The following is a 22,063-nucleotide window of genomic DNA, read 5'->3' as shown; positions in this document are numbered from 1 at the left end:
CAAGTTCAAGGGTAATTAAAGCTATGATACCAGTGTTTGCGAGATTCGGGAATCCATTTTCATTGCGGACCAACAACGGACCACAATTTGTTTCAGACGATTTTGAGAATTTGTTCATGGGGCATGGAATCAGTCATGTACAGACTGATTGTGGCCTCAAGCAAACGAAGAGGTGGAACGACAGAACCACACACTGATGAAATCAATCCGTATTGCACAACTGGAGAAAAAGGAGTGGAAGTTAGAAATCAACAAGTTTTTCACAGCTTACCGGTCAACCCCACAAGTTACAACAGGAGCCACAACTTACTACATGATGTTTGGTGACGAGATTAAAGTAAATGCTCAAGATTTGCTTAACAAGTTCGAGCTTACTGTTTCAAGAAGTCGTATGTTAGCTAAGTTACTGCGCGTAGCGAAAATAATCTAGCCTTGGAATGGCCGAAGGAAATGTCGTTCAACAGCAGTCTGTACGACGGTTATCTGAGATATTTTAGAATACAAATCCAGCCGGTGTATTGATGGGTTATGAATTACGTCGAAACAACGACCAGCTTAAAATTCTAATTTAGGCCTACTGTCAAATTTTAAATGATTATACGCTTTCGCACAAATAGATTTATTTCTGCCAAATCGAGATTGCGCTGGTCGATTAAATTGGATTCTATAAAAATGTACCGGACAGAGCTAAAATCAAGAACAGATTTACGATTAGTCCGACATCTTTTTGACCATATTCTGTGAATTCGTCGATTATATAATTTTCTATATAGGCAAAAATGGGGCTTTGCGTTGCATATAAATAGTAAGCGGTTTAGTATGTGTTTAATTTACAGTTTTGAAGAAGCAAGTAATAGATTTTCAGGTTGTTCATTAGCTTTAAGATATATGTTTTTGTCCGGTTTTGCAATCATTATTTATAACTACCTTTGACAAGACAGTATTATATATGTTTAAAGTGGCCAAAAACATGATACGCATAAAACATTTTACGGCAAGCGAACCTGTGCGACCGATTGCAAGACCTTCCATTATAAATAAATAATGAATGCTGCATTCTCTTGCGGTCAGCAAAAGCAAAGTAAATTTTCAACAGCTAACGCTTAAAAATGAGTGAGTGTATGGTCAGTTAATCGCCTTTTTCCACCGCAAGCACTAATGAGAAATCTGTCATCAGTGGAACATTCAGAACAGTATAGTCGCCTTGCCTGTTTCAAGCAGGTGGAACATGGACAAGATTGTGTTTAAAGACTTGTTTAAAATATATATGTATAAAAGCTATAGTGTATCTTAGAACTCTGCTTGAGGTGCAGCTCGGTGAATGTATTACGGTGAAAGTTATGTAAAGTTAGTTGTGATTAAGTATTTTCGTACATTTTATAGGCTGGCGAAGCAATAGACCAGATTTAAACTAAAAACTAAAGTATTTCTTTTACTCGACTGATTAATTAAATAATTGATAAAACCACAGCATTGCTTGAATCAAGCAAACGCAAAATCAATTGCACAAAGACTTGTCATACGCAGTGGTTTTATCAGAAGAATGCAACAGAGCAGTTCATGGCTGGAATGCAATTTTAGAATTAAATTTCATATTGATGAAATTTATTGTAGTAACCTTGATGCAAGTCCATTCTTTGCCACTAGATATAATATGTCGAATAAGACTGGCTCAATAAATCTCCTTAAATGATTTTTTAAACCTCGTGGGCGCCTTAACGTCCGCACGGGTCACACTTTTAGGCCCAATCCATCTAAAAATTGCAGTACATAGAACACTACAGACAAACGAGCTGTCACTTGCTTCGAACACGTTTAATTCCGTGTAAAGCCAATGTTCTGGAAGTATATTTAGACTGGCGCCTTGTGACGGGGTTTTATTTTATTAAAGGTAGGTTTGTTATCATGAGCGGCATCCTTGCCGGGAAATATGAGTTTAATTTTTAATGCCATTTAAGATAGTCTTAGCGCCTATAATCCTATAATAGACTATTGTTTGATAGTGCATGTTTGGAAAGCTGCTGTCAGCACTCGTGCAAATAAGAATTTCAATAAATGCTGAAAGATTGATAACATAAACTATTGCTAAAAAGACCAAAACTTGTCTCAAGAAAACTACTTTTATTCTTATTCTTGGCCATTTGACGGCAAAAACTTTTTGGAGCATGATATCAAAAATAATGAGAGGAGCGCAATACAACAACACTACAATGGATCAGTTTGAGATCTCGATAAACGTATCTTCCACGGATTCAAGTCCACAAATGGCCAGTATCATCTCAATCTGCATTATCTCTGGGCTCGCGAGTTTTCTGACCGTCGCAGGTAACTTAATGGTCATTGTGTCGTTCATCATAAACAGAGCCTTGCGAACGGTCAACAACTACTTGCTGCTGAGTCTGGCGGGGGCCGATTTGTGGATCGGTCTCATTTCGATGAATCTTTTTACCTTCTACATCGTCAGTGGCGGTTGGACCCTTGGAACGGTACTGTGTGATCTCTGGCTTGCCATGGACTATGTTGCCAGCAATGCGTCGGTGTTGAATCTTTTCATAATTTGCTTGGACAGGTAAGAATCGTTTGCTGCAGTCCGAGAAACAATTTTGTAATATAAATTTTATCTGCATTCTAATAATAACAATGGTGATGAAGATCCTAACTTGGCTTGTAGGTCTATATGAGTACATCACAGTATTGAGCTTTAACGCAAGCCTACCGGTATATTAACTTTTCGCATCTTGGACGTGAAAACGATTTGTTGAATTGGGAACGGTTTTCAGAACATTTAAACACATTTCTATAGACGCAAAGTTTATTACACAATTCATGGCTTCAAGACACTTCCAAGTGAATGTTTTTCAAATTATGTCAGATAAAATCTTGATTTGAACTAAGTTAAAATTCAACCAAATTTCACCTAAATAACATTTGTTTGAGCAACCATATATTTTTCGTTTTAAAACATAAACCGTACAACTAACTTTGTGCGAGTTAAATATACAATATTTTTTTAATATTTAACATCATGAAGTTGATTCCAGAAGTTGGCAGTTAGCAAATGTTGTACTTACACGCTCTTTTTCCTTGCACTTAATCATGCAACTACGGTAAAGATTAACGTGTTGATTGGCAGGGTCCATTGGTTTTAAACTCATTGTTTTAAACAGTTTGTTTTAATAATTAATGACTTCTTGTTCATCAGGTTGTCATGGTCGATCTATACAACGACTTGCGTGTGACTGTATATTTCAGCAGTTGTAAGCATGGCAAAGCATTTAACATTTCATCCAAATTTAAGCGCGGTTTTTGGCCCCCAAAATATCCAAGACTAGATGTTTCAGAAACACAAGTTTACAAAGGAAAGGTTGCGGCTTCTTTGACACAATTCTGAAATTGCTTTTGAAAGATTTGTGTGTAAAAACGTGTATATATAACGAAGATTCTCGTATATTATTTTCTCACACCTCATATGTAAGTAATCATACATCAAACAGATGTAATGGATTATTATAAACACTTGATTTTATTCGGAAACAGTTCTGCCTCGTTCAGACCGTTTAATTTGCCGGAAAAGTTGGGCTGGTTTTTACCAGGTGGATTTCGTACAGATTTTCTGCTGACCTTTTATTGTTGTCGTACTTATTGTACCAAAAATGTCTACAGTGTGTGGTTAAGATCCTCATTACGGAGTTTGAATTATTACATTAAGATTGTTTTGAAGAAAGTCATTTATGGTTTCTATATGGGTTTTATCGTTTGCATTGAATTTAGTGATTTGAGTGAAGATGATTTTGCCTAAATTTCAGCAACCTCGTTTCTCTGCATCATTCCAGATTTTATTCCAGATAACTAAATAAGCTTAGTAAGTAAGTAAGTAAACTAAATAAGTAAGCTTTACAACTCATTTAAACAATAGCTCCCCAGAATGCTCCAAATCTTTGCTCATGTCAAATTCCAAGTAACAATTTACAACGTCTTAAACTTGTATGAAATGCATTTTAAATCATGTAGCTTTTGGCTTAGCCAGTTATCTTGAAAAATGTAAAATGATCAGGAAAAGATTTGAATATAATGAACAATAATTGATGATGCGGTCCCATCGATTAGGAGTGAAGAATTTGCTTTATGCAGTCTCGTTAGTATCTAATTAGTGTAATTTGTTGCTCCTAATTGAGAAACCAGATGGTAACGATCCGATATATTCTCTAGGCGCAGTGGTTCTCAACCGGGCTGCCGCGGCACCCTAGGGTGCCATTTACATTTCGCAAGGATGCCGCAAGTTATTGCGCACTAATCACTAGTCCAGGAAAACGATTGCGAAAATTATTTTTAATTAATGCAGAAACTTTTTGGCTTGACTGTGGGTTCCGCCAAATCTTTTGGTTGTTTGCAGGGTGCCGTAAGCCAAAAAAGGTCATGAACCACTGCTCTAGGGTAATAATTCCAATGCGAGAGAACTGATAAAAAATAGGTAATTAAAATAATTAAAATTTAAAAAAAAGATTTTGACAACATGAAACAAATAAATAAACTCCTTAAGATGTCTACGTATTCGTGCAGAACCATAAGTCAATTAACAAGTCTTTCTGTTTGGCCTTTTCTTTTTTTTTAGACCAAATTAGTGCGTCAGTTTTCAGAGAAAATCTTAAATCGTTAATGACAGGATACTAATGCAGTTAGTGCTCCCTGTAAGCCCAAAGCGTAGAGACCGTTTTCGATTAAACATTAAGTAAAACTGTCCATTAGTGTTGCCTCTTTTTAAGTCGAACATCTTGTCAATAAAATTTCAAGTAATTAACTAAGATAAGGAAAAAAGGTTCTATCTCGTCTTAAAGGTCACATCCATAATAGAAGTTCCAAAGTTGTTCAAAATGGATTTCCCTGAATATCACGCCCCTATCAAACAAATCTTTTTTGCTTGAAAGTATAACGCGAAATACAAAATTTCCAGTATGAGCTACTATGCTTTAAAGCGTGATAATAATGATGTTTGATTCAATTTATCCTAAAAAGCAGTCATAGTTACAGTAGCTTTGTTTTGGACAAGGCATAATGGCTTACCAATTTATACCGAACAAACCAATAATTCCCAATGGCCAACGGTAACAACAGCACGAAAGTAAATTTGTTTTTGGCTATCTGATGTTAAAGTTTGATGATATACTCTTGTAGTTGAATGGTTCATGTGCTCTGTTACTAGTGTTGAACCACTTGAACGTAACTCAAAATTTAATTTCGTAATTGTCCTACTGCAGCGGGCATTGGTTTATGGTAATACTGGATCATTGTGGCAAAGTGTGTTCACTTCACAACTAATATACTTAATACTGAGTTTCGCAAAACTTACGTTAATTTTCGCCTGCAGTCGCTGGAAATTTCCCAGAAAAAATTGTCTTTTCTGCATTTTTCATTTATTCTTGTCTTATGTTAAAGGCAAGTCAAAATGTAAATAAAGGTTATTTGCCATATTCATTATCAATCGGACTTATTTTCTGACAAACATCTTTCCAAACTTAATTGTGTATCGTGACGTCATCCACGTTATGTGTGATCTACTTTTGCACGAGATGTGAAAGCGACCTTCTTCGTGGGCTTCGTTGAGTGTGACGTCACTGTAGCAGGTTAATGGTGTCACTGCTTTACTTTCCACACTAGATTTATGTTCATAGCAATAGTTACCGAAGGAAGGTTATTACGTCACATTACAAACGTCCTTTTCCGCTGTTGCTCGGTGTCGAAAAACGACGATGTTTGCCAAGTGGGGAAAATTATCGCACTCATTCCGTTTGCGTTTACATATTGAATGCTGACGGATAAAAAGCTATTGTTATCGATGTTTTGTGTGCATTAAATATACCGAGGAAGTACATCGCGTAATTACGTAATCTGTACCAAACATTCGTAACAGCAGCTTTGTTACGTAATTTTCGTAATTATTGTTAATTACGTGCAACACTATCTGCCACGTTGCTAAATCTTCCCTTGATAAAGTTTGTGTGTTTTTTTTAAATCAAAAGATATATAAATAAGTTGGGATCAGATTTAAGTTGTATCTGCGTCTCAACTCTAACGTTTAAGTAAACCACGTATACCGCTATTGGTTGGTACAATGATATAGCAGCATATGCTGAAATAGTAATGGTTTAATTGATTATTATTTATTTGATATATAAATTACCATGAAGTAGCACACCGCATGGTAAATTCCATTCACTGTATTATCACTGCAGTTATGTTTAACTATGAAGGTTCTTATCCGTAACATATCCAGTGAAATACAGAAATCTTCGAACTCCAAAGAAATTTATCTTTGCAATTGCTTTTGCTTGGTTGACGTCATTTCTTTTGTGGGCGCCTTGGATTTTGTTCTGGCCGTTTATGGTAAAAGAAGGGAGGACAGTGCCCCAGGTAAATTTGATTATGTAGGAGTAGAAATGTTTTCTGTTGGCCAGCCTTGTGATCTGTGTTCCAGTTAATTGTACCTTAGCAAATTTGTGTTAGTTGCTGAACAATTTTCGCTGTTTTAACCGGCAGAAATCTGTCGTATGAATAGTGGGATAAGTTTTATTAATTAACTCTTTCATTACTTAAAAGTCTTTATTATTTTGGTAAAATAATATCGTTTTCAGTGATATATTGTTTTAGCAAGAACTCAAAATTTTTCAGTAAGTCAATGTTTAATGAACCTACTGTACGTCTTTATGTATGGCAACCATTTGGTTAAAGCTGTAGGTTTTAGAGCGAATGATCAAAACATAATTTCTGTGGCATATTTATAAAGTTTGAAAGAGCTTCAAAAAATGAAAAATATCTGTGTACCATGGTTCGAACTCTCACCCATTTCAATTGATTTATTGTTTTTGATTCTATTGGTTTGTAACCTAATCAAGCTTTTGAAAAGTGTCCAATAGGAAGTTACGATTTTTATTGTAATCTTTGCGGACTGCTGCACTTTCTTTTATCAGAACCAGTGCTACATCCAGTTCATAAAGGATTCTAAAACGATGGCTATAGGTACTGCTTGTATCGCATTTTATCTTCCTGCCGCAACCATGGTTTCTCTTTATTCGAAAGTTATGTTGGTCATAAGAAGAAGAACAAAGTAAATTCACTTTAATTTATTGGACAGATATAGTATATATTTCAACATAAATCAATGATAAAGTGGCGTGGCTTTTACGTTCTTCGCAGTTGTGCCTCATCTGTTCAATATGCATGTTGTAATCGCAATATGGTTGACGATCACGTTGTAAATTTTTCATTTAATTATTCATGGAAATTTTATCCCCCTTCGGAAGACAATCCGATTAAACACCGACAGTTAGTCTTGTTTTGTGAGTTTCTTATCGTTTTCTGTGTCCAAATATTATCTTGACATCTTCAACAAAACAGAATTGTGGCCTTATTTGGTTCAAGGTTTTTCTCAACCATTTTTGCAACCAACCAAATTTTGCAATAAGTGTTTTCCTCTAAAGTTCAAACCTTCGCTTTTTGTTGGCGGAAATTTTATATTCTAATTTACATCTATTGAGTTAATAACGCTTTGATGTTTTTTCACCAGAAAATTATTAAGTATGAGGGAGATTAAAGCTCCAAATAAAAGTTCCGGAACCCTCCCAACATCGGAAGACGAAAAACCATCAACTAGCTCAGAGATCGGCTTGGAATCGTTAAAACCAGTTCCGAGTCCCAATATTTCGTTGTATCGTCGGATATCAAACACGCTACTCTGGCTTAAGGAGCTTCTGTGTTGTAGTGCATCTTGTAGAAGAAAGATTTTCTCAAGGAGCTATAATGTAACCTCCAAAAATAATTCAAATGAAAAACAAAAGGAAGCCGTTACAATCGAAAAAATAGATAACAACGATAACCATGTTAACGCTGTCGATGACACCAAGCTAACATCTCGGTCGCCTAAAGCTGGGAAAAAAGAAATTTTATTTTCAAATCGAACTGAGTCTATTAAGGAAGTTGCCGGTTTTGCAATAAATGCTGCTGACACGAAGAGAAGCAGCAAAGACAAATTTAGTAATGACATTCAGCTTAAAACTCTCAACCAGTCATGCAAAGAGCGAGTTGAAGACGTATTGTCGAGCGCCAGCAAGCAAGTCGCTGCAAAAAATGAGAAAACACCAACATCGCCTGAAGATGCACAAGAGATCAACCGGGATCTAGAATCAAAATATTCGAAGGAAGCCAATGCCAAAATCAGACAGGGCAAAGCCAAGATTGAAAACTGCATGACCAGAAAATTAGACCAAAGGAGAAAATTGCCGAGAAGAAAGAAAATCCCAGGGCGAAAATTACCAAGTTTACCATCGGATGTATCCTGCATCAAACTCCTTCTAAAACACCGGCCGCACAGAAATTCGACTGACAATCCGAACTTTAAAAACAGGCAAGAAAACAAATTACTGTACGTCGTTTTCTTGTTATAAAATACTTGAATAATTTATGCGCTTTCCCAACAAGTTAAATCTGAAATTCTGTTTTCTAATTGTCGCTGAATCTAAAAGCATTTTCTAATATTTTAACAGTAAAGAATCACCGTCGCCAGTATTGTCTAATAATTCGCCCGTCGAAGAGATCCCGCCCAATCTTCCAGTGCTGGAACAATCCTCACAGGCCAGGAACATCATACGGGATAATCCTGTTGCATTGCAAAGTCTCGCCACGCCAGCAACGTACCAGCAGGGCAAATCGCGCAGTTTTCTTGCCATCAGCGTCGTTGAAAGCAGTCCACTTATGGACAAAAAGTCAATTTTAACCAACAAGGATGCAGTCTGTAAAAGAAACCCGACGCCCGGCTCAACTCCCGACATGAAGCGTTCGCGTTTGTGGAGGAAGATGATGAAAGAAGTTCCAAAGAAAACACAAGAACATCAAAGAAATGTTTTGAAAAAAAAGGCACACTTAGACAAGGAAACAAAAGCGGCCAGGCTTCTGACCTCCATTCTGGCAACTTTCATAATATTATGGTTACCTTACAACATTATGGCATTGAGAGAAGCTTTTTGTTCCGAGCACGGCACTTGCATACCAGACTTGGCGTGGAATATAGGCTACTGGCTTTGTTATTTGAACAGCACTATTAATCCTCTTTGCTACGCGCTGTGCAACCAGAATTTTCGTGACACGTTTAAATTTATCATGTCTATGAAATGGTTACATCCCGAAAATCGACGATTTAGAGCGCCAGCAGCTCGGTAGAATATGATTCCCTGCATTTCAATGTGTCGAGTGTAGGTTGCGTGTTGTTATAACAGGAGCTGGATATCTTCACACTATACACAACACCCTTGGAACACTGTACCTTGTAGTTTTACTAAGTTTGATTTGTATGTGGTGTTATTTTACGTATCCGATCGTTCGTGAAAAACGGCTTTTTCACTCTTGCATTATATTAGCTATATACGTCGTGTCAATCATGTTTGACATCTTTTATCTCTATCTCTCAAGCTGAAAAGCGGTAATATGTTGACGACATCATCAATCATCAATCAATCAATCACTGCACCTTGCTGGCAAAACTTGTCCCAATAACGTTCACAATTTTGAACAGGAGTCAGTGTATCAGTATATCGATGGCTGTGAGCTTGAAAAAGCTGAATTGTAGAAGCTAGTGTTAATATTTTGTGTTTTATAAACTATTTATGCTGTTCGTTGTTGTCCCTATCAGTTAAACATTTCTACAAGAGCTATTGTGTTGTTCTGATTGCAATATTTAGCCATCAATCGTCATTTCAGGCCGGGATAAACGGATGTAAATGCCGTTTCTTGTGTAAAAGTCATTGCATGTTGAATAGCATTGAATAGATAAACGTTGTTCTATGGGAAAACGTTATTACATCACAAGCGGGATAACATCGTCACTGGAGTATGTTCAAAATGGCCAGAACAATTCCATTAAAGCAGTCTGTTCTAGAACCTTCTCCACACTTAACTAAATACGTACTTGATCTTACTTCTACGACAAAATCATTCCAGGTAAAAGCCGCCAGCAGCTACAGCGTAATATTTACGTCACTCGTCGACGCATTTTGAAGCCGCAAAAGTCGACGTAATTATTTGCAGAACGTCAAAAAACACGAAAAAGCGAAGAGCGCTGTTCATCGCGGTTAAACAATTAATTTATTTGGATAAATTAAGTGGCTCGTTGTTTCCTGCCTGTGGAAAGCGTTCCTCTCTTATCGATTCTTTGTAATCTCATTCTAGAAGCGGAGTTCCATTATCGTATTAATTGCAGAACAAGTCGCAAATGTTAAACAACATTATAAAGGACAGCCGCCATGAATCTCCATTTACGTCATTTGGAAATCATTGGATACTTTAAAGTGAAGTATTTAAGTAGAAATGTATGAATTATGCCAAAGCTTTTCAAACTTTTTCTTCTACGACCCTAATTTTTTCAGGCAAATCTTGGACCGGCGTGAAGTTGTTTGCCGGTTTCTTTGTGTTACTCATTTATTTGTTTATTCATAACGTGAATTTGGTTACCTGTTGTGTAGTTTCTTTATTCAGCTATCTGCATGCAGATGAAGTTCGTTACATCACACAAACGTATATACATGCTGCATTGCGGTGTACCGACACTTAATCACGCGACACTTAATCACGCGACGCTTAATCACCGACACATAATCACTAGGACACTTAATCACGCGACACATAATCACTACTACTACTAATTTTTCGGAAATAAAAATGCTTACCGTCATTGAATAAGCAACTGAATTAATAGCCAGGGAACCGATAACACTGGTCTACACAAAATTTCAGGTTTGGGTTTTGACAACTCATTTTAGCTAATTTTGGGGCGCTGAATCCGAAAATGAACTCAGGTTTTTTCTATCACATCACGTTTTTGAGATATGAAATATCCCTAATTTTTGAAAAAAATCAATTTTTGCCCCCCCCCCCTCTGTTGTCAAAACAAGGAATTCTGATGCAATAAACACTGTTTTACCTGCAATAATCTAGCTTTAATTAGCAAACAAGCATTCTATATTATATTCACACAAATTTGCGTTGTCTTTATTAAAATTTCATGTTTTGGAATAAAAAATAGGCATACAAAAGAGCAACCATAATAACATCAAACGCTACATTATGCTGACGAACCTGTCGATAGGACAGTGACAAGGTATTATCTGAATTATAGCCTACAGTTCACACAATATGCACATAGACAACGGAGTGCAGAAATTCTGAAGACACACACAGAAATAGCAAAGTGCCGAAATAAAGATTGACTCAAAGGGACTTGGGCAGGGCGAGTTCAGAAACAGTCAACAAAAGAGCTTTCATAAAATATGAGCTCTTCACTTATAAGCTTAAAAATGCTCTTTTGAGGGACTTTCTTTTATGAGCAGCATCTGGAATTTCTCTTTTCAAACTCCAGCAATAGTCGGCCTTCATATGACAATCCCATCGACCTTGATAACGTTCCTCCATAATTTTAATATCCTGGTGGAAACGTTCACCCTGTTCTTCACTAACTTTCCCAAGGTTTTCTGGAAACTCATCCGCATGGCTCTTCAAGTAGGGAACTTTGATGCTCATCCTGCATCCCAAATCTTCAAAACTAAGCAGTAGCTCCCTTAAGAGACCTTTATAATTTTCTGCTTTTCTGTTTCCCAAAAAATTTCTCACAACAGCACCGAAAGCATTCCAAGCTCTAGCCTCGAATGGCAACATTGATTTTACAAAATTTTCATCCTTTAACAATTGCCTGATTTGTGGTCCATTGAAAATCCCAGCTCTTTTTTTCTCTTCACTGAGACCAGGAAAAGCATAACATATATACTTAAAACACTCTCCTTCATGATCCAAAGCTTTTACATATTGTTTCATGAGACCAAGTTTGATGTGAAGAGGAGGCAAGAGGATCTTTTTGATATCAACTAACTGATCACGTATGATATTTTTGTCTCCAGGTGTCAAGGTAAGCCTTGGAGGCCACTCTTCTTTCTTCCAGTGCTGATCCTTGGCCCTGCTGTCCCAGTAGCATAGCAAACATGGGTATTTGGTGTAGCCACTTTGTTGCCCCAGCAAAAAGTTCACCATTTTTAAATCTACACAGATGAGCCAACTATGCTCATGGTACTTGAACTTTTCAAGAACGGTTTTGATGTTCTGATACTCTTCTTTCATTGTCACCGAATGTCCTATAGGAATAGAACCGTACACGTTACCATTGTGAAGTAGAACACACCTCAAACTTCGTTTGGAGCTATCAATGAAAAGTCTCCATTCGTCTGCATCATACTGTGGTAATCCCATTTCTAGAAGAAGCCTTTCTATATTGTTGCAATAAACGAAATCATTGTGGGAAGCAAAATATGGAAGCAGTTCTTCTTCTCGTTTGCGAAAAAATGTCACGCTTGTACCAGCTTTGAGAAGTTTCCTTTCCTGTAGCCTTGATGCCAATAACTCCGCCAATTGCTTAGGCAAATACAAATCTCTCACTAAATCATTTAATTCCATCTGATTAAACTGGGAAGGCTTGTCTGACAGATCCTCGGGTGCTGGTTGAAAAATTTCACTTTCTCCTTTACCAAACGATGCTTCTGAAGAAGAAATAGCCTCTTCGTGTAGTTCTGGAAGTGATATAAATACTGGCAGTGGCTTTTCATCACTGTGAGGAACTGGCCGCAATGCCGAATCCAGATTTGGATATTTCAAACGATGTTTACTCTTTTTGTTATACCCTTTCACACTAACAAGACAAAAATAACAATCGTCAACATGATTTCGTTGCTCTCGCCAAATCATGGGTATTCCAAATTTCATTTGTGAACCTTTTCCTAATATCTCTATGTTTGAAAGTTTATAGCTGTTAGAAAATAATTATATTTGACATTTTACTGTAAAAAGGGTAAAATTGGTCAATTTCATAAAATAATGACACCGATAGAAAGAAAACTTGATGTGATAGAGAAAATCTGAGTTCATTTTCGGATTCAGCGCCCCAAAATTAGCTACAATCAGTTGTCAAAACCCAAACCTGAAAAAAAAAGTTGAAATTTGTAGACCAGTGTAATCGGCTTCACGCCTATACAACTTGATAAGGTGAAATAAACTTACAATGGTCAGCGCAAATTAAGTTTTCCCTATAACTAAGATTCAGCCAATTCCGCAGTCGGGCTGAGAGTGTAAAAATTTTATTGTTTTCTTGGATTTTTGCTAATTTCTTTCATGTTTGGAAAACAAGCGACTGTTCTTTTGAAACACGTTAATATACTTAAAAACGAATTGATCCTATTACACAAGAGATAACAGTTAGGTAATTAATTGAAAATTTGGTCATAATTTTGATGATTTCGAAGAATTTTGAGGGTTCAGTTAAAGGTTTGGAAACAGTATTAAACAAAGTTGAACATATTCTTCTGGGATTCGTATGGCTTGTCTTCAATTATTTTGACGTTTACAGATCATCTTGGCAAACTCGTTATTTCGTTAATCGGCTGAAAGAACGATTTGTTTGCCGGCGTCCAAACCGAGTAGCTTCCAGTGCCACAACACGACAAGAATGACACAGAAAGAGTGCACAGACAACCGACCAACCAACCGCTGCGCTCCAGAAACAAAACAGTGTGAGCTCAGTGATGAAAACACAAATTAAGCCACAAATACTTGCAAAACACTCAAGGGTTTACTGCTTACTTACTGCCTTGCTGATTACATGTGAGACGTATAGATTGTGACAACACTAAACTAGTGTTGGGATTCAAATATTTTAGCATCCGGTTCTCTCACTAGCAGCATGCCACATTGACCCGGGGCCGATATACACTTAGGCCTATGCAATGATACATACGCTTGTTAACAACCGGTTCGCGGAGGTCATTAAAATTCCAAAAAGCGGTTCGCTCGAACCGGTGCAAACCGGCTGAATCCCACCACTGCACTAAACCCTTTATTATGATGGTCAGTCGGTCAGTTTCTTTCGTCCAGTTCTGCATAAAAGGTTAATCTTTTCAAATAATAGCTACGGTTAAGCCTATATTAGTCACAACGAAAATTGCTTAAGCTTGAACTAAGTCAAGGTACATTTGTTGTGTAATTTACGTTTAAAGCGATTTCTTCAGCTAAAACCAGTAGCTTAAAATGTAGCCCAAGCACGGTATGTTGACAAGATAACACGTGGTTTGAGTTCGAGGATCGAAAGGATAGCTTTGAACAGTTTGCCATGTTCCGCTAAAATATCAAAAAAATTACACGCATTTACCAATTACATACATCAGATCTTTATGTAATGTCGATTTGATACTACTTTAATTTTATTCTTTAAATTTTTTTTTGCATGCAATAAACACATTATGGTATACTATATACAGTATTGTTGCGTATTTTACCGTCTTGTTTTGTCATTTGCGATACATTTTTATTTGGGATGCCTATATGTTTGTCTGGATATAAATTATACTATATAAATCTTGATGTGATAAATACATTGAAACTTTAAAATTGATGTTTCAAAGAACAAAGTTTTTCTAAAAGTACGTAACGTAATCAGAGTGAAAGACAAGTAGGATTTATGGCAAGCATTTGCAAACACGTAAAGACATCTGTGCCGGAAATTGCCGTAAAGAAGAAAAAGGAAACAGAATCGAATCATGTCTAGCACATCCGTCAGTTGCAACCCGAGACGTTTTGCATGTCATCTGCATCATTTGCCCGTAAACGGGGTTTCTCCATGAAAGAATATAACCTGAATATTGGTATAACGTAGCCTTATAACAGCATAGGAGGAATTTTTTACCATGTTAAGTATCTCTGTCTCGGCAGTTGACCAAATCTGTCCTTTGTGATCACGATTTGCTCGATAAACGTTACATAACATTAACACTAACATTCACTTTTTCCCCGCATTTTTCTACAAGGAAGAGGTGAATGAAATGAAAGATCGGGGAAGTTTTTTTTTCGCCTAAACTCGTCCAGGAGAGGTCAAACACTTTAATCGGTTGTTCTCTGTGTTATCGCCAAAGTAAATTAACATTTTTCTACACATCAGTTTCAACACACCCTTGAGAGATATTCCTAACAAACAAACCAACTGACGTCGACAAAAACATATTCCCTTGCTTAGGCTAAAGTAACGACTCGAGTTTGGCGACAGAAAACCCCGTTTAATTATGTCCGAAAACAGTACACAGAGTCACTTTGCAGTAGCAGTTGTCAATATTTCAATCGTAAATTGATGTCACTCACCAGGTCACACACCGATTAAAGATAATTAGAGCGTAAATCTCATTTTCGTAAATCTCAAAATCCACATTTTCATCGTTAATAAAGAAAAGCATGTTTTGATGAAAAGCACTTGGTCCTCGTAATTTCTAAAACGTGCACAAGTATATAATCATCTTTGGGGCTGGATCAAAAACATTGCAACTGATGGTGCTGGCTGTGGATAAATTCTTGATATGCCACGATACGACATTTAGTGCCTACACAAGCTAGCCATTTTATCTTAAGGGATTGTCAATGGAATGCGCTTATGTGGTTAAACTGAGATATTTCCGACATAAATATTCGTCCTTATTCTTCAGCGCAAATGCATTCGATTAAACGGTTGAATTAAATTGCGGCAAATATATGGGCATTCGGCAACGACATACACGCAGCAGCAGGAAATCCAAGACAAAAATTCTAATCACTGCATGCAAGTGAAAAGGAATATCACATCCGTTCTCACCAAGACGATTCTCCTTTCACGATGAACCGCCGCACCAAACAAATGTATAGAAACAAGACTGACCCTGGATGAAATCTTTTATCTACAACAGACAACGACCACCACTCTCACTAATTTGGAGATAAGATAAAAAGTGCAAAGTGATAAGGCTACAACCCACGCAAATAAAGCAAAGGCAATTAAAACATGTTAAAGTGCTCACCATGGCAAAATTTATGTGAAACGTATATTTTAGTATATTTTAAGTTTTAAGATTTACTTTAAGTTAATTTGACATTGAAAGGTAGATTTAAATTAAGTTTAGGTTACTATGAACGGGTTATTAGGTGAACGAAGAAGAAGTTATTAGGTGAAGGCTATGAAATGAAGTAGTGCCGGCTGAAATTTGTTATTTTATGCTGCAAAAACTAATAAAAGTTTATTTGTTATTGGGATGCATGCAGATTTCTCAACTGCCCAACTGGCATCAATGCCAATCAGTTTTATAATACGACGGTAACAGTGCGTTTTCATAGCCAACCGCCAGGCTTAGCTGAATATTAACAAAGCGTGACTATAGAAAAAGTAAACCAAGTTCTTTGATTAACTCTTCACAAAATTTCAAGATAGTGCACGAAAACGTAGGGCCTGATCTCAGGTTAAAACCAAGGGTTAAAACCAGGGGTACCGCAGGCGCACCTCAGAGCATCAAGCAATTTGTCCCGTTTTGCGCGAGTTTCGGCTCACAAACCGTGAATCTCATCCGTTTTTTGGCAAGTTCAGGCGAAGCACTATTATCGAAAAGTGAACATGGAAATGCGGTAAAAGCTGTGCCAAGACTTTCTTCAGCACCAGGTTGCATCCACGGCACAACCCTTTAAAAGCAACATATACTTACACGACATATAATTAATGATTCTCAAGTCGTGTCAATGGGAAACGGTACCAAGCAACCAACTCACGGAAATGCATGAATTACTGTTTCCTTGAACCAGCCAAAACAGAGACTTCATACTCCGAAATGCTGATATTTTCGATTTAGAGTAGATAAGCGGAAAAGATCCCACGAGATGAAAAAAGTGTTTTTGCACGACTGAGATGGCTTCTGAAAAAACTGCTCATATAATTATAAGCTAGTTTTAGGAAAAGACTGTTCAGTTAAAGAATGAAATAGCTCTGCAAAGATTGAGATTAATTTTTATGCATATTAAAACCTACTTGAAAAGGAAAAGAAACAAATTGATGTTTATAGACATAGGTTGAAACGGAACTTAAAGCAAGAGTTCTGATTATCGTAGAGCCATTCAATCTAAAAAATAGTCAGGTTTTAAAAATTAAACCAGAGTTTTATGGGGAAAAGATTTCTTGTTTTGATGTTTTAGTAAATGTTACTTGATCAATGCCAGGTATAAGCTATATTCATTTTAAGTTATCGTATCTTTTATTTTTCACCTTTTGATCTGGGGACTAAAAACAACGGTGCTAAACTTGTTATAGCACAATATAACCAGAATTATGCTTATAAACAATCAACTAACAGGAAAACAGCAGTATAATTTTATATATAAGGTGATTTTAAAACACTAAAATATTGGTTTAATTCCCAAAAACCCTAAGAAATGTAACATAATTTTTCCAGATTTGTATAGGCAAATTTGGCCTACGTGTAAAACAGGATTAAGCCTAATGAATTTTAAAGATTTATTTAACGGGAAAGATTTTGGATATTACGAGAAGAGGTTGTGTTTTCTGCTGTTTTTATCCACTATCCCAAATATATTTCCACCACTTCAGGTTTTGGTTAACTCATACACTCCACCTCACAGATGTGACGTAAACATTCCGACTGATAAAAGCAGCTTTCAGGTTGGTAATCTACACTTGCCGTTCGAAACAGAAACGCAGTGAGATCAATTTGTATGGTTTTTGTCCATTTTTCAAGCAGTCGTCCGATGGTGAAACACTTGCCAACAAACATTGGCAGGAAGTGGTGTTTAATTTGACGATTCCTTTTGACAAGCAAAGCAGTGATGGTACCTATAAGAGAAGTGCATGTAAGCAGTACAACATATCAACTGAGTCAATAAGAAAATGGATTTCAGGTGCGTTGACGTTTAGTTCGAACGTGTTTAAGTTTCATCTCAGGCACGTTTTAGTTCCACAGGCCAAAGCTTAACTAAAATATGAAACTTCATAAATTTCACTCACAGGCAATGGCACAACAAATGATTTTATGAACTTGAGAACGAATGAAAGTGGCACTATCCCATGTTCAAAATACATATACGAAGGAGAAGAAGTCAGCTTTATTACCGAGGTATAAGTCAGCATCATTAAATGCTATACCCTCACTCTATATAATACCATTAATCAGAGGCGATAGTCTTTTGCAAGTAACAAATGTGGTGAACATAAAGGGTATACTGCACAAGTTGATTTATTTAAAATGTTCAGTTCGATTTGGTTTGCGACAAATCACGACTGAAGCCTTTGTTCACTTCATTGTTCATGGTCGGAATGCTAGCTGGTGGACCAATCGGAGGATTTCTGTCAGATAAGTATGCATTTAGGCCGATATTAAGAAATTGAAAGAACTAAGTAGCCTACATAGTTCTTTACTGGTATCCCGGACAAATATTTTTATGTCAATCAGAAAGGGGATCGATCAGCATTTCGATCCAAGTTCATAGAACACAACCAATAAAATTGCATTCACTCAGTCTTCCTGTAGCAGTTTGTTGAGTTATGCTCGGTTGAGGCCATCTACGGAATGAATCTATCTTAACTTGTACTGTATGTTCTTGTGCAAAATGTAGATGGCAGGAAATAAACAACTGGAAACCAGCTAAGCTGAAATGTTTCTTTCGTTTGTTTTAGATTTGGACGACGGGTGGCCTTTTTGGCGTTTACTTTGTGGCAGTTCGTTATTGCGTTTGTGACCAGCTTTGCAACTTCTCCTGCATTTTATGGAGTTATGCAATTTCTGGCTGGAATCAGCGCACTCGTGAATTATGCTTCTGCAGTAATGATAGGTAATGAGTAATGACCAATAGCCTAGTCTATATATGACTCGCATTTATACTATTATTCCTATTTAACAAAAAACACCCGTTGACCATTTCAAATTGACAGGCTCAGAATTTGTTCACCCTGACTTGCGATCGTTTACTTACTACGTCCTTGGAAGTGGGTTTGCCGTTGGTTACATTATTTTGGCTCCTGTCATGTATCTCATTCGAGACTGGCGTTGGTTTATGAGATTTTCAGCTTTTATTGGAATTCCTTATATCTCATACTATTGGTAGGTAGACCAATATCTATAAACCAAAGAAAAATCTTTTACGTTAGAATCTATCAAATTTTCCAGTTTATTGGCACGTGAATGAGCTAATGACAATTTTTTACAAGCCCTTGTATATCACGGCGCGTAAACCTATAGCTTTTGTTTCCTTATAATAAAGGTTAATAGATGAAACTCCAGTTTGGTTGGCTGCAAAAGGAAAAGATAAGCAGCTAATTATGGTGTTAGACAAAATCGCAAAGACAAACAAAAAAGAAAGAAAAAGCATACAAGATGTAAAAGAAAAACTAATATCGGAAGAATCCATTTTAAAAACATCTCGGCATCCTTTTCTGGATGTTGCAAAAAGTTTTACTTTAGTCTGGCGCTTGTTCGTTATGGGATTTTCCTGGTAAATACCTGTTTTAGTTTTCAAGCTCCTTTATTAAAACACTTGAAAAGTTAAGTTATACAATAGCCTATACACTTTTTAGTATGGGTAAAATCTATCCAATCGCAAGTAAATAAATGTTTCTTGCTAGTGTCGTATAAAGCTTTAGGTTACACGCATGTTATTGTGCAGGTTTGTAGTGAGTTTGGCCTACTACGTTCTCGCTTTAAATAATAATAACCTGAGCGGGAATCGTTTTTTGAACGTTTTCTATGCGGGACTCGCCGAACTTGCATCAGTCCTTGCCTTCTACCTTCTGGTCGAGTCAAGAGGAAGAAGAAGTAGTTACATGATCATCATGGGATGTTGCGGTTTAGGTATCGCAGTCAACCCGTTGGTTGCTCGCTGTAAGTAGTCTTTCAATGTACAATTGTACATGGTTTTGAAAACCGGACACGTAGCCGTCTACGTTTTAACTTCAAACAAATACAAAATCCTTGCTGTTTTAGATTCCTGGATCAATTGCGGAAAAGACTAAACATGTTTGTTGTCTTTAACAATCTTTGTTTCAACAGTAAGTGCTAGCCTTGTGGTTGTCATTTCCATGTTCAACAAGTTCGCTGCTGGCGTTGCCTTTGCAATAGTTTATTCTTATGTTGGAGAAATGTATCCAACGGCCACCAGACAGTCCATGTTAGGAGTGTGCTCGTGTTGCGCAAGAATTGGGGGAATAATTTCACCGTACATAATACACGAAGGTTTGTAGAAAAATAACCAAGATTGTTCTTTGTTTTTTTCCATTGATTTAAGATTTTATAGGCGAGAACGGTGACATACTGGCTCCAAGCATTGCGATGGCGGTTGTCATATTACTATCCGTAATCTTATACTTGTTTTTGCCTGAAACCAAGAACAAGCGATTACCACAAACGACCGGAGATGCTTTAGAAATGAAAGGGTAGGCCGCTTTCGTGTGTGTGTGTGTGTAGCATGATTGTGACGAAATACCGTTTTTCGTGTTACAATGACCATTCTCTTTGCACTTTGTTTGTGTCCATCAAAATGCTCTTAATGAAACACTTTTTTCATCAGGTTGGTTCATTTTGCTTGTTGTAAAAGTAAAAACACTCAGAATGCGAAGTGCGCAGAAATCTAACAAACCGCTATTAATGCAAATCACTTGTCGGACTTGCCTGTTTACAACAAAACTTTGCAAGAATCTCGTATTCAGCAGATGAAGATACCGGAAAACTATTTCTTTTTTCAAAATATTATTTTCTTGTGCATTTTGGCCTGTTCGCATCTGGAGGCTTAATGCTTTCGCCCAAGTGTATGTATTCATGAAGCAAAGGAAAATATTCCAAATGTGTTTGTAGCAAAATATGTATGTATTTGCTAAAAGAGAAATCATATATTAACTTGTATGCAGAAAGTTTGTTATTTTTCGTCTGGTTTATTCAAGGTAAATGTTTGGATGTTTTAGGTAAATTACAATTTTTAGTTTAAAATATTTCATTTTGGTATTTTCCGAATTGGAAATGAGAAACACAATTATGCGATGATGATACATGGTCATTGTGTAACATTTTTGGAAAAGGACTGATAGCGGGAGCGCAAACTGAGATTTAATTGCTAATAAACATCTAAAATTAGCGTTTGTGTTCGGATTAAGGAGCAATTTCAAAGCGCTTTACTCAAAGATATTAAGCTGTTACCACTTTGTTGGAATCAGGATCGTCACAGTAAAAAATATCTACTTTGAACTTGGTGAATGACATTAGGTTATTAAGCTTTACGATTTAGTTCTGGATGAGTGAGGGTTTCGATTCGGTTTCTCACAAACATTAGTTCAAACAGATTCAAAGCTTTTGTACGCTCAGCTCTGATCAAATCATCATCAGAGACCGGTCAAGGTGTCACCATCGTGTAGTAACAAAGATCATCGTGTTATTTCAGTTTTTTCAGCTATTCAATTTCAATGGCATAAACCAGGGGTGGACAATGTTTTTCTTCCATGCTGGGCCACTTAACAGCCACTTGAGGCATTCAAAAGCGGTTTTAAGGCACAAAAGCTTAAATTTTTTAGCAGGGTGGACAATGCGGTTTAAACCTATAAACCTATAAAAAAATATTGGCCCTTCCTAAACGCAACCGTATGTAGCCTATACACCATTGACGGGCTCTTAGTAGTTTTCTAGCTCTGGTTTATGCTATGATGATAAGGAGGTACTATACCATACAGATCGAATATAGTATACCCTAGTTCACAGATCGAATATAGACTTCCTGTTTTCGGATAACTACTTTGCGAAGCGTTGCATTACGTGTCGCCTATTCATGACTTCCTGTTTATCGTTTTAAGTCGTGTTACAAAATTTCGTGCTTGCCTATCTTATGTACATTATAAAATTATTAGCTTGAGTCATTCACAGTTGTTTATTCATTCATTTACTAAGAATATAGCAGTAACATGGACATTTTGATGCTGTTGCTGTGCCAATGTTCTGTTCAAATGTAATCGTTCAAAGAAGGTTCAATATAATCAGTATATGCAGTTGTCATTCCTGTGTAACCATTGTTGAATTAAGTTTGAAGAAGTTCAGTGTCAAGTTAGACAACTTTGTTGTCATCTTCACAAGACAATAATTCGTTAAGGTGATCAATTAAATCTGAGGGTGAGAAAAGCAGACAACGACCTTATGGGACTCATATATCA

The 22,063-nt window shown here is 36.8% G+C and overlaps 2 protein-coding genes across 3 annotated transcripts; both read left to right on the top strand.

Annotated features, from left to right (window-relative positions):
* The first annotated feature begins 1,945 nt into the window (after positions 1-1,945).
* Positions 1,946-9,833, top strand: LOC143461681 (muscarinic acetylcholine receptor M2-like). The gene is made up of 5 exons (XM_076959503.1): positions 1,946-2,569; positions 6,249-6,408; positions 6,966-7,102; positions 7,562-8,398; positions 8,538-9,833. The coding sequence occupies exons 1-5, from the start codon at positions 2,166-2,168 to the stop codon at positions 9,208-9,210; spliced, it is 2,211 nt and encodes a 736-aa protein (XP_076815618.1). The 5' UTR covers positions 1,946-2,165; the 3' UTR covers positions 9,211-9,833.
* A 7,468-nt stretch (positions 9,834-17,301) lies between these two features.
* Positions 17,302-21,906, top strand: LOC143462452 (organic cation transporter protein-like). 2 transcript variants are annotated; one of them, XM_076960630.1, is made up of 11 exons: positions 17,302-17,542; positions 17,619-17,778; positions 17,887-17,993; positions 18,131-18,234; positions 18,554-18,708; positions 18,809-18,977; positions 19,138-19,368; positions 19,540-19,754; positions 19,923-20,105; positions 20,167-20,305; positions 20,440-21,906. In XM_076960630.1, exons 1-11 carry the CDS (start codon positions 17,363-17,365, stop codon positions 20,501-20,503), a joined length of 1,707 nt encoding a protein of 568 aa, XP_076816745.1. In that variant the 5' UTR covers positions 17,302-17,362; the 3' UTR covers positions 20,504-21,906. The 2 variants fall into 2 exon arrangements, with proteins under 2 accessions (XP_076816745.1, XP_076816746.1); XM_076960631.1 differs by having other exon boundaries at positions 17,303-17,542; positions 17,622-17,778.
* The last annotated feature ends 157 nt before the right edge of the window (positions 21,907-22,063 follow it).

Source organism: Clavelina lepadiformis, chromosome 6, assembly GCF_947623445.1.
Source record: "Clavelina lepadiformis chromosome 6, kaClaLepa1.1, whole genome shotgun sequence".
In the NCBI taxonomy this organism is placed as follows: domain Eukaryota; kingdom Metazoa; phylum Chordata; class Ascidiacea; order Aplousobranchia; family Clavelinidae; genus Clavelina; species Clavelina lepadiformis.
Note: the sequence above shows the minus strand (reverse complement) of the source record. Positions and strands in the feature narration are given on the sequence as shown.